This window comes from Cyrtonyx montezumae, unplaced genomic scaffold (assembly GCF_038088225.1).
Source record: "Cyrtonyx montezumae isolate F1298 unplaced genomic scaffold, pur_monq_1.0 scaffold_3, whole genome shotgun sequence".
Lineage (NCBI taxonomy): Eukaryota > Metazoa > Chordata > Aves > Galliformes > Odontophoridae > Cyrtonyx > Cyrtonyx montezumae.
In genome coordinates, this window is record NW_027072034.1 from 58,228,900 (window position 1) to 58,243,617 (window position 14,718).

Genomic DNA, 14,718 nt, shown 5'->3' on the forward strand with positions numbered 1-14,718 from the left:
TTTCTCTAGAGGCCATTACACACATGATATACAGCTCTTCCAAAAAATACAATCCATGTCCCTTGGGTACTGCCTTTAAAAGGTAAGGATCCCAATTAGACTACCAAGTAATCAAGTAATCCCAGAGCAGAAGCAGTATTACCTGAAATTGAATAAATGCAAAAATTCATCTTACGTAGGTGGTGGCTATAGATGACACCCTACATATTAAATGTTACAGTCTTCTTCTATAGTGAATACACACATTAATAATATGGCATACTCTAAAGCCATCTGCTTCTCTGCAACTGTCCAAAAAATAATTAAGGATTATAGGCAGAGTTTTGCAGTTACTAAGATCCATCTGAATGTATCTTTAGAATCCACAGAGCTAAAACACAGGTAATAAACATCAATCTTACCTCTCCATACTGCCTGAATATATGTCACTGTTACCATCTACTCACACTGTTCTCACAAATGCAGCAGTCATCAGCACAATAAGATGACAATTCCTTCAGCATTAAATAAATATAACAATGCTTCTGCTCAGAGATGAAATAATTTTTCTTAGACAAGATGTGGGGAAAAAAGTGAAATAGCAATTGAAAGATGCAAGCACAGTACAGATATTGCTTTAGAAAGTTATGTAATATTGGTTTAGTTTACATACCAGTTTTAGGTTTATGTGGAGAACGTTGCACAAATACTTCATGGCCCTAGAGATAAACATGTTATTTTTTAACACTGTGCATTACTGAAGGAGTTCTTTAGAATTAAATCAAAATATAATCTTTACAGGAGGAAGTGGAGGAATAGAGGCAATTTTTCAGCTCTCTCACCAATTCCATTTCTCAATATACTTTTGCTTTCAGGTCACAGATACAGAATATCAGTAAAGAAGATGATCTGTGGCTACGCTGGCAAACTAAAACGTTAACGCAAATGTATCAACTAAACCAATCAGCAATTAATTAAATTTAGTTAGCTTCTATTAACTCTAATTATTTAGTAGTTAACTAAAATACTAATGTAGACAACATAGAGAGGAAAATGATTTCTGTGAACCCACTTATTCTGAACAGAAGCTTTGAATCAGATTTTAATAGAGCTTATTCAATGTTCATCATCACCTCACTATCTTCTATGTCCTACTGAAGATGGGTGAACTCCCCCAGCCTTCACCCCTCCTATCCCATTTCACAAAGAATAAAACAATACTACTGCTCCTAATCTGCTCTATTTATGGAATTCTGCCATCTGTTTCCTGGGAAAAAAAAAACAACAAGGAAACTTAATGACTGCATTATTCTGCACTAACAAATCACTCTGACAGTCTCCTTTGTATCAAGTCTTTATAATTCACATTTAGCAAAGCCAGAAAGCAAGCAGGTAAGCAGACAAACAAAAAAAGCATGCATTTTTATTAGCTAATACAACAGTCTAGTCAATTGCTCTTTTATGGAAAATAAAAAGTCTATCTACATAACCATGAACTGAAAAGCATACCCACAGATAAATCATTAGGAACAGACGGAAAATTTTTAGCAGTTTAACATAGAAACACTAGGTTGAAAAGGACCTCCAAGATCATCTAGTCCAACCATCCTCCTATCACTATCCCTATCCACTAAGCTACTAAATCATATCCCTTAGCACCTCATCTAGATGCTTCCTGAACAGCTCTAGGGACTGTGACTCCACCACTTCCCAAGGCAGGCCATTCCAGTGTCTGACCACTCTTTCAGAGAACAAGTTTTTCCTCATATTCAATCTAAATCTTCCATGGTGTAACTTGTGGCCATGCCTCTGATCCTGTCATTAGTTATCTGGGAGAAGAGGCTGACTCCTCCCTCACCACAGCCTTCCTTGAGGAAGTCATAGACTGTGATGAGGTCTCCCCTGAGCCTCCTCTTCTCCAGACTAAACAATCCCAGCTCCCTCAGCCGCTCCTCATAAGACTTGTGCTCCAGACCCCTCACCAGTTTTGTTGCCCTTCTCTGAACACGCTCCAGGGCCTCAATGTCCTTCTTGTAGTGAGGGGCCCAAAACTGAACACAGTACTCGAGGTGCGGCCGTACCAGAGCTGAGTACAGGGGGATGATCACCTCCCTGCTCCTGCTGGCTACACTATTTCTAATACAGGCCAGGATGCTGTTGGCCTTCTTGGCCACCTGGGCACACTGCCGGCTCATGTTAAGCCGAGCATCAACCAACACCCCCAGGTCCTTTTCCTCTCTACATTCTTCAAGCCATTCTGTCCCAAGCCTATAGCATTGCATGGGGTTATTGTGGCCAAAGTGCAGGACCCAGCACTTGGCCTTATTGAACCTTATCTGACTGACCTCAGTCCAGCTATCCAAATCCCTCTGAAGAGACCATCTCCCTACCCTCAGGCAGATCAACACATCCTCTCAACTTGGTGTCATCTGCAAACTTACTGAGGGTACACTCAATCTCCTCGTCTAGGTCATCTATAAAGATATTAAACAAGATGGGCCCCAGTACCGACCCTTGGGGGACACCACTCGTAACAGGATGCCAGCTGGACTTAACTCCATTAACCACTACCCGCTTGGCACAGCCCTCTAGCCAGTTCCTTACCCAAAGGATGGTACACCTGTCCAGGCCATGGGCTGCCAGTTTCCCCAGGAGAATACTGCGGGAGACCGTGTCAAAGGCCTTGCTGAAGTCCAGGTAAATTACATCAACAGCCTTTCCCTCATCTACCTGTCTGGTCACCCAGTCATAGAAGGAGATGAGGTTGGACAAGCATGACCTGCCCTTGGTGAACCCGTGCTGGCTGGGTCTGATCCCTTTATTGCCATGCACGTGCCGTGTGATCTCCCTCAAGATCATCTGCTCCATAACTTTCCCTGATATCGAGGTCAGGCTGACAGGCCTGTAGTTCCCCGGGTCTTCCTTACGGCCTTTCTTGTAGATGGGAGTCACATCGGCAAGCCTCCAATCTTGTGGGACCTCTCCAGATAACTAGGATAGATGGCAAAAAGCAGCTTGGCAATCACATCTGCCAGCTCCCTCAGCACCGTAGGGCAGATCCCACCTGGTCCCATGGACTTGCTGCAATCTAGATGGAGAAGCAAGTCTCTGACTGCTTGCATGGATCACAGGGGTGTATTCTGAGCTCCATCCCAGACTTCCAGGACAGGGCAAAAAGTACCCTGTGGACAACTGATCTGTCTATTAATGACAGATGAAAAGAAGGCGTTGGGAACCTCCGCCTTTTCCTTATCCTCTGTGGTCACATTCCCTGACACATCAAGTAAAGGAGATTTTCCTTAGTGTTTCTCTTCCTGTTAATGTATTTGTAAAAGGATTTTCTGTTCTCTTTTACTGCAGTAGCCAGTCTAAGTTCAAGCTGGGCTTTTGCATTTCTAACTTCCTGCCTGCATATCTTGGCAACTTCTGTGTAGTCTCTCCAAGTAGCCTGTCCCATCTTCCAGAGGACATAGACTCTCTTTTTCTCTCAAAGTCTCAACAAAAGTTCCCGGTTCATCCACACTGGTCTTTTTCTCCTCCGGCTTGACTTACGGGACTCCGGGACTGCCTGCTCCTGTGCCTTTAAGATTTCCATCTTGAGGAGCATCCAGGCTTCCTGGACCCCCCTACCCTTCAGGAGCAAGTCCCAAGGGACCCTCGCAACAAGTGTCCTGAACAGGTCAAAGTCTGCCCTCCGGAAGTCCAAGGTAGCACTTCTACTAATCACCCTCCTGACATCACCAAGAATAGCAAACACCACAATTTCATGGTCACTCTGTCCAAGACAATCCCCAACCTTCACATTTCCTACTAGTTCTTCTCTGTTAGTGAAGAGCAGGACTAGCAGGCCACCTCCTCTGGTAGGCTTTTGTACCAGCTGTGTCAGAAAGCTATCTTCCATACAGTCTTGAAATCACATGGATTGCTTCCTTTGCGAATATTATATTTCCAGCATATATCAGAGAAGCTGAAGCTCCCCATGAGAACAAGTGCTGACGATTGTGCAACTTCTACCAGTTGCTTGTAGAATGCCTCATCTATCTCTTCATTCTGATCTGGCAGTCTCTAACAGACTGCCCACCAAGATGCCACCCCTACAGAACATACCCCTGATCCTTATCAGTCAACCTTATTGTTTCAAATCTCAAGCTCTTGTATATCAATACACTCTCTCTTTAATATAGAGAGCTATGCCACCACTCTTTCTTCCTTGTCTATCCCTTCTGAAGAGCTTGTAGCCATCAACCCCAGTACACCAGTTATGGGAGTGGTCCCACCATGTTTCTGTAAAAGCAACAAGGTTGTAGTTAGCCTGCCTCACAATGGCTTCCAGCTCCCCTTGTCTGTTGCCCATGCTGCATGCATTGATGTAGATACACTTCAGCTGAGACATCTGCTCCACCTCCAGCTTCAGCACTGCTCCCCTAGGCTCTTTTCTGGTGAGCCCTGTTTTATCCCCTTCCCCCATCACAGCTAGTTTAAAGCTCTCTTGATGAGCCCTGCTAACTCCTGTGCTAGGATTCATTTCCCTCTTTGAGAGAGGTGTTTTCCATTGACAGGCCAGGGGCCAAGTAAACTGTCCCACAGCCAAGAAACATGAAGTTTCTGTCTCTGCACCAGCCTCTCAGCCAATTATTCATCACCTGTACTTTCCTAGCCCATTCCACGTTCTTTATAGCTCCAAAAGTTATGGAAGCAAACACCACTTGTGCTCCCACCCCTTGAACTAACCTCCCTAAAGCCCTGAAATCACTTTTAACCGATCACAGGCTTCTCTAGACTATTTCATTGCTGCCCACCTGAACTATGAGCAAAGGATAGTAATCACTGGGGTGTATCAGACCTGGGAGTTTTCTAGTTACATCCCTGACCCAGGCCCCAGGGAAACAGCACACTTCCCTACAGCTTGGGTCCAGTCTGCAAATGAGGCCCCCTGTTCCCCTGAGAAGGGAGTCACCCACCACAATCACCCTTCTCTCTTTCCTGGCAGTGGCAGTCTCAATGTACAGACTTGACTGCCTTGCCATTGGTGACATCCTATGGGGAACCTTCCCGCACCTCTCTGCTCATCTCCTCTTCAATATCCAACACTGCAAACCTACTGCTTAGGGGGACCTGGGGACACGAGGTAGGCAGAGGGGGAGTTCTCCCACAGTACTGAGCAGGGATTCTCTTTCAGCCCTCCCTATCCCTCAGATGGAGCCATTCCACCAGTTGATCTCCCGCTCGCAGTCCCTGATAGCCCTGTCTCATCTTCTCTTTCAGCTCAGTCACCATGCTGAGCAGAAATGCCACCTACTCACACCTCACACAGGTGGAATGCTTGTCTCCCTCCCCCAGCAGCAGCAGGCTCTGGCACTCCCTCCAGCCAGAGACCTGTGCAGCCACGTTTCTGGGCAGACCCTCTGCCACAATCTTTTTTAGGGCAAGCTCCCTGCCTGGTGGAGACCATGACCAAAAAACATTGCAGTCACAGAGACAGGCAATAAATAAGATGGATTCACAAGCAAGGAGGGAGAGTACTCCTGCACCCTGCCCCATGAGCTCCCACACCCACCACTGCAGCACGGCAGGGGCAACACACACATGCAGACCACTCCTGCCCTTGCCAGGTGGGCAGCAACATGTCCCTACCCTCCCAGAAGGTTTTTATAGGCAGGGGGGCGTGCCCCAGCAAGGCCCACTCTGCATCAGCTGCTCTCAGGGTGCCCAGCTGAGAGTTGCAGCTGCTCTGTTATCTTTGGGATCCCCAGATGAGGGAACCAACTGAGACCTCCCTGTACCTCACCATCAGTCACTGCCGTTCTGCTTGAAACAGCTCCAAAGCAGCAACCCTCGGTGAACAAGACAAACATACTTCAATGGGTTTAAAGCACAGTACTCCAAGCAAGCCTCTCAAGCTGAAAAATAAGTTACTTGCTTCTTCTTCTTTTTTATTTTTTTACAAATCCCTACAAAGTCTGTTATTGTAATAAACACTGAGTGTGCCATTTGATGCATACTGTACGTACTATGTCTCTGTATAGCTTCATGATCATTTCAAAGGAACACGTACCTATCCCTGAATACAACTGGAGGAAAGTATAGAAAGCACATCATTCATGAAGTTCCTTTCACAGCTCTTTATTCTTTCAGCAGATCTCACAGAAACACTAACATGTTAGGCAGTGATGACTTACTAACTTGACCTGAGGTGATGACAAGTAATCACACAGTCTTGCCCAAACTGCTGGTCCTAAACTGCTACAATACTTTACATAAATCAAGGCTTACTCTCAAAAATAAGTTATTACGGTATCAATATATTCACCAGACAAGGACACTAACACAGAGAAGAAAAAGATTAACTGGGATTTCAAAATCAATTTGTCTGAAAGGTGACTGAGAAAGTCTTATTCACTCCACAAGATGGATTTTGCTAAAGTATAATACAAACAAACTCATCCCTGAACACCTAGTACCAGACACAACAAGCCCTGTATGACATTCTCACTAAAGCAGACCTGAGAAACAAAATCTAGCATTTGCTAAAGGGCTTTCAACAGCATAGCACATACATCCCTTTAAAGAGTGTTTAGAATCTTTTGCTAGCACAACTGTTAAAGTATTTTCTTTTGTACACAGAACAGAAAATATATGATATAAACAAACTTAAATGAGACACACTACTACCAATGGCTCCTACTACAGGTCATAGAATCATAGAACACCCTGAGCCAGAAGAGATGCACAAAGATCACTAAGTCCACCTCCAGGCTCCACACAGGACCACCCAAAATTCAGACCCTGAGTTTGTCCAGATGCTCCCTGAACTCCCTCAGACTTGGTGCCATGCCCTGGTGAGCTTCTTACAGGGCCCCACCACCTTTTCCTAAGTCCCAAACCTGATACAGATTTACAAATCAGAACATCAGTTTTCCTGCACTTTTTATTTCTACGCAAAATAAAGAATTTTGCCCCAGCTAGTTTGCATCTGGCAGCAGCAACACTTCAGATAAATAATCCATAAACAAAAGCAGCAAAAAGATTAACAACCTCAGTGTTCTGAGAGTTCCTCAAGCAGAGCAAGGAGTGGAAAATAAGAGTCAAGGAAAGCATCTGTGGAAATATTCTGAGAAAAGTACAGTTCACAAAATAAAAGAAAGAACTAAGTAAGCAGAGGTCCTATCGGGCACAAAGAACTAGAAATATATATATGTATAAAATATATATACATATGTATAATAAAGGAATGAGTGAACACTATGCAGTTATTAATTCACAGTCTTAAACTCATACTAACTGTTGTGAACAACTGTGAATGTTTTGCGATTAAAAAGATACTTAGATATGCCACCCCATACATGGCCTGCATAGACAACCAAGGGATTTGTTAAGCTGTCATTATAACCAACCCATCATTGCCTATTTTTACAGTAATTGTGTATGTGTTCAGTAAAAGCCTGAGAAGATATGCTGTCTCTGGTACCCTACCCAGATTTACTACTTCTGCAAGATAGCAATATTAAGTGGCACAAGAAATCTGTTCCAGGGAGACCTACTTACAGCTGTCCAGCTGCCCAGAGAAGCTGTGGTGCCCCATCCCTGGAAGGGCTCAAGGCCAGGTTGGATGGGGCCCTGGACAGCCTGAGCTGCTGGGGGGCAGCCCTGCCCACAGCATGGGTTGGGGTGGGTGGGCTTCACCGCCCCTTCCAACTCAAACCACTCTGAGATTCTATGAAATCCCAACAGAAGACCTCATTCCAAACCCACTCACCAATTCACAGCAGGATTTACAACCAGCGCTAAAAGCCGAGGCCGCAAACCCAGACTCAGTCAAAGGTTCACCCATGGCCGAAGACCCTGAAAGAAAAGGACCCGGAGAATACGGTAAGGAAGGAGCCAAGAAGCAAACAACCCTCTTTTAACAGCTCTTATTCCAAAGCCCTCCAAAGCACGGCGCAGTCCCCGCACGGCCCTCTCTCTGCCATCCGCCGCCCGGAAGCCCCGCGGCTCCCACTGCCGCGTCGCAGCCCGTCCCCACAGCGCCGCTCCCCACCTCAGGCGTCACCCATCCGCGGGCCGCGGACAGACAGCGATCGCCCTTCCTTCCCGCTGCAAGGAAAGGGGCACAGGAGCTCGGCAGGGATGGAGGGGCCGCGGCCGCCGTCGCAACCACTCACCAGCACCTACCAGAACTCCCCACCCGCCCTCGCACACAGCTCCGGACAAAGCCCGCCCACCGCTGTTCGCTAGCAAGCTGTGCGCATGCGCACACTACTGCGCCCTCCCTCTCTGCAGAAGCGGCCTGGTGGACTCGCCACATCCGGGGTAGAGAGCGAAGCGGGCCGCTATTCCTCTCTCCGCTTCCGGGTTGGTCACGTGTTGGCAGCCGGGTGCATGCGCCGTGGCGCGTTTCTCCTCCCCGGCATTTCTATGGCCGCAGTGCCTGAGCTGAGCTGGCAGACTGCTCTGTGTGGTTTTCTGTTCTTGTTCGTAGCGTGGCTCTGCGAGAGCCTTTTGATCTTTTCTTACCATTTTTTTTCTGCCCCTTCCCTGAGTTAGGGGGACGGGTCAGTGGGAGTATGGTGGAGAACTCTCCAGCCCCATTGCCAGAAAGGGCGATATACGGATTTGCTTTGTTTTTGGGATCTTGGTTTGGCTTTAGTAAGTATGCTGGCTACTGAAAGCTGTTGCTTTGCTTGTGGGGCAAACGTAATTTCGATAAGGCCGTCTCAGGAGGGTGATGTTTGTGTCTGCCTGCTGTAAGGACATACAGCAGAGGAGTAAGCATTATTTCCCGGGCCTATGGGTTGATACATTACCTTCTGAGACTCTAGGTTTTTGTCTTTTACTATTTTATGCTGTCTTTCATAGTATCACAGATAAGAATTAATTTGAAGCTCTGCTGCAGTCTAGTTATTAGTAGATTTTATATATGAATTGCATTTATTGCCACTCTTAGTAACCATCATGGAAAGGGATGAGAAACAGAATCGTTTGAGCTGAAAGGGACCCTTAGAGATCACCTGGTCCAACTCCCCTGCAATGAGCAGGGACGTCCACGGTTGCATCAGGTGCTCAGAGCCCCGTCCAACCTGACTGAGTGTCCCCATGGATGGCTTGTCCACCTCTCTGGGCAGCTTGTGCCACTGCCTCACCAGAGTAAAAAACTTCTTTCTTATACCCAGTTTAAATCTGCCCTCTTAGTTTCAAACCATTTCCCCTTGTCCTGTCGCAGCAGACCCAGCTAGAGAGTCTGTCCTGCTGCTTACAGAAACAGAGACTGGTCACAGGTCTCCCAGAGGCTCCTCCAGACTGAATTGCCCCAGCTCTCAGCCTGTCTTTGTAGGGAGCTTGAAAACCTTCCTCACCTAAATACTGGAAAAAGGAAATAGGTCGGTTTGGTTAACAGCAATGGAAAATGATCAGAGCTAGGCTAGCGTTTTGCTGCTGTTGTGGCAGCTGCCTTTACATTTCATTGGGAGTATTTTACATGCTAGAAATGCAAGTGATACTGAATTTTAGATAAGTAAAATCCATATTATGCTACTCCATAGAATGTATTTGCTGGACCTGTGTTGAAGCTGTTGAGAGTGACCCCTAGATAAGCACCATGCTGTCTCTCACATCCCTGTGCCATGGCAGTGGGAAGAGGAATGAAAGAGTAAAAGCAAACAAAACGTTCAGATTTAAGACATTTTTCACATTAAAAAAATATATAGAAATCATGGCACCGATCTTGCCAAAATTCAAGAAGCATTTAGACAGTACTCTCAAAAATTGATGATACTTGAGGATGCTTTTCAACTCAGGATATTCTGATTTTTACAAAATGTTAAAGCAAATACAAAAGTGTTATTTTGACTAAGTGGCTACAAAATGTTGTCCCCATACTGGTCAAGATTTTTCTGAGATGTATTCTACAATATTTTGGTAGAGCTATTTTTGATTGTGCTAAAGCACAAGCTGAGTAGTCTCAGTATGTCCCAGTATGAGGAGTAGTGCTCTAAAAACTTGAGGAGGTCTAAAATGATATGCTTTAATCTGTTGTGACTCTCTTAATTCTTCTATGCAGTGCTGTATCTTATCTGGGCATATGTTCCTGAGACTTGGCTCTTCTCATTGGGACTAACATACTGGCCTCAGAAGTAAGTTCAACCTTAATTTGTTAAGTTTAGCTTCAGACTGTTAAGCCTGGGTACATGTAATGATTTCCAGATAAGAAATTGTGAAATTATTTAAAAAAATATAATATGTTGGTTCTGGTTTTGTTTTGTTTTTTTCCTGATTAGAAAGGACTTTAATCATTGTGAAACGTTATTTTATGTGGATAAGTATTTATGATGAAAATTTTTCATTGTGTCTTGGGAGGAATGGTGGCATTTTGATGTTTAATGATAAACCTGAGTTTTTGTTTTCATGGATTTTGTCCATTAACATACAGTAGACTTTAAACTGTAAATATAAAAAATAACCCCCTTCTGTAAATGAATCTATGTGATGGTTTATGCCAAACCAGTTACAGTGATTCTGCAGTCAGATGTCTTCCTGGGAGAAGCCATGATCCATACCCAGAAGTAATGCTTCTTTGCCCGTTGGCAAAGTTTGTGTTAGATAAAATAGACACTATATTAAAGCTGTTATGTTGTTAGACATTTGCTATTAGAAAATATATAAACATTAAAATCTTCTTCCTCAGGTACTGGGCAGTTGCTTTGCCAGCATATTTATTAGTTGCTATAGGAATTGGTTATGTATTACTTTTTGGTATTAACATGATGAGTACAGCTCCACTTAACTCCACACATACTATTACAGGTAATCGTTTTATTATTATTATTATTTTTTGGGGGGGAATTTTTTTTAAAGGTTTTGATTCCTAAATGATAATTTCTGTAAATATACTTACATAGACATAGATAATATAAATAGAATTTTAAGTTTTCAAATATCTTAATACAGAAAAGGAGTTCTTGGAAATACTTAAGGACCAGAGTGAAAAGATCCCTCAAGCCTGACTTTTGCCTCTTTGTTATCTTATGGCAGTGATTTCCAACTGGTAAAGTGTACCATGTTAGTAAAGCAGACAACATTAGTGAAACAGGTTTTAGATATGTATCCAGGCATGTCTGGATGTACATATGTACACATGCCACCCTCTCACGTAATGTCAACCCAAGAGTTTGTATGCCAAGTGGGATGTGGGACTCGCTCTGTTGGGAGAAAACTACTCTTGTAGTTGTCTCTGTTTTCTTCTGAGGGATCTCTTCAGTGATTTTGTTCAATGTGCACCTGTGAACACATTTATGCTGTTATAGAAGTGGGAGCTGTATGGTGATGGAAACAAGAATCCTAAAAAAAAGTGCTTGTGCTGCAGACTGAAATACTCACTGCGGGGTTTGCTTACTGTTATTATGTGTGGGTGGTTATGATTTGATGTCATACAGCATCTTAAACAAAGTGCAGTCCCTGATGGAGACTCCAGCAGGAGGGTAGGGTTGATTTCTTCAGGGGCTCTGTTAATGTATGTTGATGTGAAGTGTTTCTGATTTTACCATCTTATTATATCTCAGCAAGATAGAGTTTTCAGCATCATTTAGTAGCTGAATTTATACAGTATTGCATTATGTTACATTTATTGAAAGGCTAAAAAAAATCTTTAATATTTGGAATGTTTTCTTTGTTTCATGTAGATAACTATGCTAAAAAGCAGCAACAGAAGAAATTGCAAGAAGAAGCAATTCCGGCATTGAGGGATATTCCCATCAGTGAAGTAAACAGAATGTTTTTCCTTCCTGAAAAAGGGATCTGCAATAGCAGGTAGTAGTTACTAATATCTGTCTAAATAAAGGACTAGGAGGAACATTATACAATGTCTCATTGCTGAAAGAATCCTTCTTCTCATGGTATAATAAAGCTTTTTCTTTTCTGTTTCTAACTGGATTTATGTACATACATTTCATCGATGTGTCTTGGTAACCTGCATTAATACGAGAATTATGGCACATTAATTCCTTTAACCATTCTATTGATTTTTAAAATTACATTAGTTGTAGGCTACTACTTAGAATTTCCCACTCAGAGTAAAATAAAAGTTTGGACCTGGCTTAATTCTATTTGCCACTGAGTTAAAGGAAAGCAAATGTTTTCTTTGTAAAATGCTGGGGGCTTTTTTAATACAAATTAAATCGAAGTGTTTACATTCTAAATGTACAGTTTTCATTTGTAAATATTATTAAACTGTAAATGTTTTTAAAGTTAGCAGTTTTCCTGTGGTTCAGTAAGATTTGTTCTGGGTCAAGGTATATAGTGTTTGTTTTTTCTTTACATAATTATTACTACATTATAGAACCATAGAATCATTTAAGTTGGAAGAGACTTCCAAGGTTATCAAATTTACCAGTTAACCTAGCACTGCTGAGTGTACCACTACATCTGCATGCCTTTTAAATACCTTCAGGAGTGGTGATTCAGCTACTTCCCTGGGCAGCCTATTCCAGTGCTTCAGAATCCTTTATATGAGGAAATTTCACCTCTAACTTAAAACCTTCCTTAGTGCAACTTGAGTCCATTTCCTCTTGCACTGTTGCTTGCTTCCTGATAATAGAGACTGACCTCTGCCTTGCTACAAACTCCTTTGTGGGAGTTATAGAGATTAATGAGGTCTCCCCTGAGCCCCTTTTTCTCTTGACTAAATAAGCCCATTTCCCTTAGCCATTCCTCTTGAGGCTTGTACTCAAGACCCTTCACAGGCTTTGTTGTCTTTCTATGGGCACACTCCAGAAACTCAACATCTTTCTTAAGAGGGGCCCAAAACTGAATGCAGTATTCAAGGTATGGTCTCATCAGAACTGAGTGCAGAGATACAAATGCTTCTCAAGTCCTGCTGGTCTTGAATTTTCTGATACAAGCCAGGTTGCTATTGACTTTCTTGGCCACTTGGGCATACTGCTGGCTGATGTTCAGCTGTCTGTTGACCAGTGTATCCAATCCTTTTCCGACAGGCAATTTTCCAATCATAGTTGCATTCCATGGGGTTGTTGTGACCTAAGCCTGGGACTCTACTTGACCTTGTTGAACCTCATACAGTTGGACTCAGCCCATCGGTCCTGTCTAACCAGTTATCTCTGCAGGTGCTTTCTACCCTCAAGCAGATCAATGCTCCCACCTAACTTGGTGTTGTCTGTAAACTTACTGAGGGTGCTGTCAATCTTGTTGTCCAGATCATTGATCAAGATATTGAAGAGAACTGGCCCCAACTCTGGGCCTTTAGGGTCACCACTTGTGGCCAGCCACCAGCTGAATTTAACTCCATTCACCGCAACTCTTTGTGCCTGGCCACTCACCCAATTTTTTAACCAGCAGCACGTATACCTACCCAAATTATGGGCAGGCAGTTTCTCCAGGAGAATGCTGTGAGAGACTATGTCAAAAACTTTACTAAAGTCTGGGTAGACAACGTTACCAGAAATAAGGGAAGACCCCTTTCCTGGATTACTGTGTCTGGTTTGGGGCTCCCTGGTGCAAGAAGGACAGGGATCTCCTGGAAAGAGTGCAGCAGAGGGCTGCAAAGATGATAAAGGGCGTGGAGCACCTCTCTTATGAGGAAAGGCTGAGAGACCTGGGTTGTTCAGCCTTGGAAAAAGAAGACTCAGAGGGGATTTGGTTCACATCTATAAATATCTAAGTTGTGGGAGGCAAGGGGATGAGGCTGGATTCTTCTCAGCAGTTTGTGGCGATAGGACAAGAGGAAATGGTGACAAACTGAAGCATAGGAAGTTCCACACAAATGTGCATGGGAACTTCTTCACAGTGACGGAGCAGTGGCACAGCTGCACAGAGCTGGTGGAGTCTCCTTCTCTGGAGACTTTCAGGACCCACCTGGACGCCTACCTGTGCAACCTGGGCTAGGGAGCTGCTTTGGCAGTGGGGTTAGACTTGATGATCTCTAGAGATCCTTTCCAACCTCTAAAATTCTGTGATTCTATGATTCTCTTTGTAAAGATTTTCAGAAATAAGTATTGAAAATACTTTTTTTTTTCTTTTTTTTTACCATACTGAAATCCAGGTTCAAGGACTTACTTTACCTGTAAGTCCACCTTGTTGTAGTCTGGATTATAGCATGAAACACAGTAATTTGTGGCAATAGTTTGGATATTATGGAAGTAAATTTTCTTTCATATATGTGTTACTGAGAGTCAGAAACCTAGTTACAAGTGTTTAATGCATTTATCCTAAGTAGTCAAGGCCATTGGGTTTGGTTATAAAGATCAGTCTTTAGATCCTTGTAATTGTTTGACAGTTGTATAACACATCTTCCAAGCAGGAAAAAAAAAATAAAATGTCCCTATTTCAGTCAAAGATACTAAGGAATTTTTGAAAATGTATTTTTAAAGAAATAGATTTCAGTTCTTTAGAAATCTGTGAGTTTAAAGATTTGATAGTGATCAATTAGTTTGGTATGAATACGAAATTTGCCGTTCCTTGGTCTACTAGTCTTTAGGAATTTGCTACTTTTTCCACCTGCATTTGAAGAAGAGAAAAAGTATTGTGGATATGGGGAAAAAATACTATCTTATTTAAGGAAGAAAATGCATCTTGAGTATTCATTCTGAAATAGTAGATTTTAGGTATATAGTTGTTGGGGAACATTTCATAAGAGTGACTGTAGCTCACAGTCTTGACTGAGAATTAGTAAAGTGTTTATTTGCTTGAAATCTGTACGCTTCTTCATGTTGCTTTGTTTTTCAGATTGCT

The 14,718-nt window shown here is 43.2% G+C and overlaps 2 protein-coding genes across 4 annotated transcripts in view; one reads left to right on the forward strand and one right to left on the reverse strand.

Annotated features, from left to right (window-relative positions):
• TTC3 (tetratricopeptide repeat domain 3) overlaps positions 1–8,147 on the reverse strand; it is a 62,155-nt gene extending 54,008 nt beyond the window's left edge. For 2 of the 3 annotated variants that reach the window (XM_065741737.1, XM_065741736.1), the window contains exons 1-3: positions 8,018–8,146; positions 7,736–7,821; positions 653–698 (exon numbers count right to left, since the gene is read on the reverse strand). In XM_065741737.1, coding sequence (XP_065597809.1) covers positions 653–698; positions 7,736–7,810 — 121 coding nt within the window. In that variant the 5' untranslated portion in view covers positions 7,811–7,821; positions 8,018–8,146. Of the gene's footprint in view, positions 1–652; positions 699–7,735; positions 7,822–8,017 lie in introns of all 3 variants that reach the window. The other variant, XM_065741738.1, reaches the window with a different exon arrangement.
• Positions 8,148–8,478: 331 nt separating this feature from the next.
• On the forward strand, positions 8,479–12,164 carry PIGP (phosphatidylinositol glycan anchor biosynthesis class P). The gene is made up of 4 exons (XM_065741694.1): positions 8,479–8,625; positions 10,037–10,109; positions 10,661–10,779; positions 11,655–12,164. The coding sequence occupies exons 1-4, from the start codon at positions 8,544–8,546 to the stop codon at positions 11,783–11,785; spliced, it is 405 nt and encodes a 134-aa protein (XP_065597766.1). The 5' UTR covers positions 8,479–8,543; the 3' UTR covers positions 11,786–12,164.
• The last annotated feature ends 2,554 nt before the right edge of the window (positions 12,165–14,718 follow it).

Bases quoted from the DNA above. Each gene is read 5' to 3' on its own strand.
- PIGP (XM_065741694.1), top strand. From the start codon at position 8,544: ATGGTGGAGAACTCTCCAGCCCCATTGCCAGAAAGGGCGATATACGGA. The intron at 8,626-10,036 runs GTAAGTATGCTG...TCTTCTATGCAG, and splicing joins GGGATCTTGGTTTGGCTTTA to TGCTGTATCTTATCTGGGCA. The intron at 10,110-10,660 runs GTAAGTTCAACC...CTTCTTCCTCAG, and splicing joins CTAACATACTGGCCTCAGAA to GTACTGGGCAGTTGCTTTGC.